We start from the raw sequence: 4,837 nt of genomic DNA, 5'->3' as shown, positions 1-4,837 counted from the left end.
GGAGTCATGTGACCGACCTCTGAGGAGTCATGTGACCGACCTCTGAGGAGTCATGTGACCGACCTCTGAGGGGTCATGTGACTGACCTCTGAGGAGTCATGTGACCGACCACTGCGGAGTCATGTGACCGACCTCTGCGGAGTCATGTGACTGACCACTGCGGAGTCATGTGACCGACCTCTGCAGAATCTTTGAAGTTGCAGCATTAAACATAAACACAGACGTCCACATCTGAACAGGGTTAGGCGGAAATAATAATGAAATAAAACCTGCTTCTGCAGCTGGTTCTTCCAGTCTAAGAACAGAGGGTAAGAAGGCACAAAGAAGAAGAAGAATGCTGCTCAGAAGAAAAGGACAACATGGAGATATTAAATGTTTTGAAAAATGTTACAACTTTAAGAGCTCAAAGATTAAACACATCAATGTAAAATCAGAAAATTAATCAACCTGATCAGAGGAATAAAAACATGAAATGAGCTCAGAACAGGTGGAGATGAAAAACAAACAAAAACACATTGATGTGTTTTCAAATAGAACTAAGAAAAATCTTCTCCTGGTTTTAGCTTAAAGTTGGGTAAACTGGGCTGCTTGCTGTTTTCGACACTAAAGGGCAGGAACTTCATCATTTTTTACATTTGATCAGCATTGTAATCATTTCTGCTGCAGTATTTACCTCAACGTTGAGCTTAATATCAGAGCTGATCCATCAATAATCAATGTTTACCTCCTTATTAGAGCTGATCGGTCAATAAATGATCCCTAATTGATCTTTTCACTCCTTCTGGACTCACTAATGGTTAAAGACGTGTCCCAGAGACATCACAGCTGTCAATTACTGTCCCTGCTGGACTTTGTCTCTGTCTCTTCACCTCCGTTTCTTCAGAATGACCTCACGGAGGTTTTTGTCCTCAGACTGTCCTATAACTGGAAGCACATGGACCTTCTCTCGCTGTCTCTACATGTCCTTTTCTTCCTCACAGTGGACTGACGTCCGTCTCAGTTTCTCTCGGACTTTGATGAACTCCGGAGCTTTCAGGTTTTCTTTCTGCTGCTGCTGCTGTTGTTGTTCCAACTGCAGGGACAGAAAGACACAGGGAGACAAAGACAGAGACAGGGAGACAGAGAGACATACTCAGGACAGAGACAGATGCAGCACAGAATTAATGGCCATAAAATCCTTCTGAAAAGACAAGTATTAGCTGTCAGTGTGACAGTTTAACTGATCTAGAGTCTGGTCTGGATTAACTAGAGAACTCAGAACTTATATATCACTGCTCAAGGATAAATTAAACCAGGTTAACCAAAAGGACAGATTTAGACAATTCTCTAGATTTTGTGATTGTTGACAGGATTTCCCACCTCCTCCAGCTTCCTGTGTCTCTTCAGAAGCTCCGCCTCCAGAGGGGAAATCTTCCTGTGAGCTTCCACTTCCTCTTTCCTCTGCCGGATCAGCTGATCTCTCTTCCTGGACTCCAGAACTCTCTGTAGTTCTGGTTTGGTCTCGATACCAGTCCCCCCTCTGTACACACACATCATGTATGTTGTTTCTTTGGAGTAACACTTTTTTACTGTAGTCAGAGTTTCCACCAGCAGGGGGCAGCAGCTGAAATATCTGAAGGGTTTTCTCAGCCGTGTTGCCGCTGATAATAAAAATGATAATATGAAATATGATAATAAAAATTATCATATTTTTATTTACATGAACACCCACATCACCAGAAAGTCTGATCCGACCAACCAGACGGAGTGCTCGCCGGTCACAACACACACCTCATCCTAATCAATCACCGACCAATCAGTCACTGATCAATCAATCAATCACAGATCAATCAGTCACTGATCAGTCACTGATCAATCAGTCTGGTTCGGTTCAGCTCATCAGTTTGTTGCAGCCTGTTCTGTGATTGAACACTGATCAGTCTGTCAGTGATTATTGGTGATCGATCAGTTATTGATTGTTGGTGATTGGACCAATTGATTGATTGTGTTCTGTGTAAAGCTGCAGTTAACCAGGACAGTTCTTTGTTTCCTCCTGAAGAAAGCCGGGAGGAAGTTTGGCTTTATGTGTCTGAATGAGCTACTGTGAGGGTGAAAACTTTCCCAGCATCCTTGGCGGTGCTGGAGGCCTCTGAGATCGTTGCTTAGCAACGTTCATTCATCTCCTCACAAACAAACAACAAGGATGGAGAACCCCTGAGAGCTGACCACACAACAGAAACAGATCTGGACTGTCCCCAAATGATGTGAGGGGTAAAACCCGGTCCTGTTTGGAGCTCTAAACCCGGTCCTGTTTGGAGCTCTAAACCCGGTCCTGTTTGGAGCTCTAAACCCGGTCCTGTTTGGAGCTCTAAACCCGGTCCTGTTGGAGCTCTAAACCCGGTCCTGTTTGGAGCTCTAAACCCGGTCCTGTTGAAGCTCTAAACCCGGTCCTGTTTGGAGCTCTAAACCCGGTCCTGTTGAAGCTCTACAGCTCAGACTCAGCACACAAACCTGTCTCACACTGTTTTATTTCTTTCAAATTCTTCTACGGTTTCTCCATCCAAAGTAATTAGTCCCCCAGAGGTCAGAGGTCAGAGGTTACACGCCCAAACTTTTAAAATGTCCAGATTTGGGTTTTTTTCTTTTCATCCTTATTTTTGAACAAATTACATTTTTAAAGCTCCACTGAAACCCATCAGATATTTAATTTTCCTCTGATGTGCTGAACCTGTCCTCAGTCCTACAGGACGTCTGTCCTTCCAAACTGTCTTCTGTCTGCAGAATGATTTCCATTACGTTCTGAAAAAGGATTTTTGTTTTTGTTGAAAATGTGTCCTAACTGTCCTGTCCTGTCCTAAGAAGTCCTGATGTCTCAGACCTGTCCCGCGGAAGACAGAGACACAGTACCGTCTGCAGCTGCTCAGCAGCTCTCTGTGAAGCTCCTGGTGACTTCTGGAAGCTTTGACTGGATTCACCAGCTTCTTGGGTTTGATCAGGTCTTCGTTCTCGTCCAGGTAATCCGGCGGGGGGACGTAGCTAGACACAGGGGACGGCCTCCTGTGGACGCCTTCAGAGCAGTGCTGCTGTAGATCGGCGTACGCTGAGGAGTGGGGAGGACAAAGAGGACACATGGATAAGGACACTTAGAAACATACAAAATCTGAGCTGAGATGTCCTCTAAATGTCTCACAGCCTTTCCTCAGAGAGACAGAAGCCTGCAGTGGACACCGGACATTCAGACAGCTTGTCTTTTCAAGACAAACACTGTCTCTGTGTCTCTTTGTCCTCATCTGTCTGTCTCAGTCTTTGTCCCTAAGCCTTTCTGTCTCTGACCTTTCACTTTGTCTTTTTCTCATCTGTGTGTCTTTGGGTTTCTGTCCATCTGTCTCCTGGTCCTGGTCCTAAGACATTCTGGATATAGATGTCTTATAGTGAAACCGGAGACCTCCTCCTGTGACTGATGAAGAACCTCTCTGTGGATCAAACCCGGTTCAGTTCCTGTGAGACATTCAGGTGTTCTCAGAGGAAAAGTCCTCACATGGACCGGAACGGAACCAAAACTCAATCTGTGATCCGATTACTGGTGAAGCAGACTGTCTGGCTCCACTAGGACCTGGACAAAACCTCAGAGATCAACTCATTTATTCACGAGTTAGAACCAGAGACCCAAACGGAAGAAGCCAGAACCTCCTCTGGGCTCGGTACCTCTGCGGCGCCCCCTTTGGGTTTGGTACCTCAGACTTTGGGTTCTGAGGACTGAGCTACTGTTGAGGTTCTTCGGGTTTTTCAGCGAGTTTGGATCAACATTAAACTTTAGTTTCATCGGAACTGTCAAAAAATTGGAAACTTTGAAGGGTTGGTTTGGACTTTGACCCAGAACCACACAGCTGTTTAAACACATTGAATAGAACTTTGACCTCTGAAACGGTACCGACACATCCGAACAGACAGGTCTGAGGTGTTACTGATCCAATTCAACAGAACATCAGGGTTAACCCTTCAGATTGAAAGTACAGAACCAATAAAATTTGACTTCAGGTGTTTCAGCTGTTCATCGACATCATACTGGTTCTGGTTCTAACACTACAAAAAGAACCAGGACTTATACTACAGTGAAAGCTGGACTAATATTAGACCAGTACAGAACAGTGGTCCAAACCAGAACAGAACCACTAACAAACACTGGTCCAAACCAGAACAGAACCACTAACAAGCAGTGGTCCAAACCAGAACAGAACCACTAACAAACACTGGTCCAAACCAGAACAGAACCACTAACAAGCAGTGGTCCAAACCAGAACAGAACCACTAACAAACACTGGTCCAAACCAGAACAGAACCACTAACAAGCAGTGGTCCAAACCAGAACAGAACCACTAACAAACACTGGTCCAAACCAGAACAGAACCACTAACAAACACTGGTCCAATTAGAAGAACTATCAGTTCAGTAAGATCAGTCTTACCAAATGTCACCATCTGCTCCCTGCCAACAGGGGCCTGTGGGGGGCCGCTGACCGTCTTCTGGTCCATGAGGTCCAGCTCAGCAGATCTGACCCGGTTCTGACGTGTTCTGACCCTCCTGTGTCTCAGACCAGGGAACTCTCTGGTCTCCTCCTGATTGAATCATGTCGAGTGTAAAACAGCGGTCACATGACCCACAGGACTCTCCTCCACCCCCAGCCTCTTTGTGCAGCAGCGTCTCTCTGGACTGCGCTCAGGATTTTCCCACGCTGCTTCACTTCATTCATCAGTTCCAGCAGCTTTTATTGAAACATTAAACCACCACAACAATACGAGTCACGCTACACCGAGGACCACATGGTGGCGCTAAAATAACCTGGATTTTACCAGGAACT

General features: G+C 45.5%; 1 protein-coding gene across 3 annotated transcripts in view; it reads right to left on the bottom strand.

Annotated features, from left to right (window-relative positions):
- Positions 1-170: 170 nt before the first annotated feature.
- The window catches only part of LOC108251759 (actin-associated protein FAM107A), an 11,526-nt gene continuing 6,859 nt past the window's right edge, over positions 171-4,837 (bottom strand). For 2 of the 3 annotated variants that reach the window (XM_037975559.1, XM_037975560.1), the window contains exons 4-6: positions 2,887-3,079; positions 1,360-1,519; positions 171-1,072 (exon numbers count right to left, since the gene is read on the bottom strand). In XM_037975559.1, coding sequence (XP_037831487.1) covers positions 956-1,072; positions 1,360-1,519; positions 2,887-3,079 — 470 coding nt within the window. In that variant the 3' untranslated portion in view covers positions 171-955. Of the gene's footprint in view, positions 1,073-1,359; positions 1,520-2,886; positions 3,080-4,444; positions 4,654-4,837 lie in introns of those variants that run through there. The other variant, XM_017442176.3, reaches the window with a different exon arrangement.

Source organism: Kryptolebias marmoratus, linkage group LG4 (assembly GCF_001649575.2).
Source record: "Kryptolebias marmoratus isolate JLee-2015 linkage group LG4, ASM164957v2, whole genome shotgun sequence".
NCBI classification, from domain to species: domain Eukaryota; kingdom Metazoa; phylum Chordata; class Actinopteri; order Cyprinodontiformes; family Rivulidae; genus Kryptolebias; species Kryptolebias marmoratus.
This window is presented reverse-complemented; position numbering and strand designations above follow the sequence as displayed.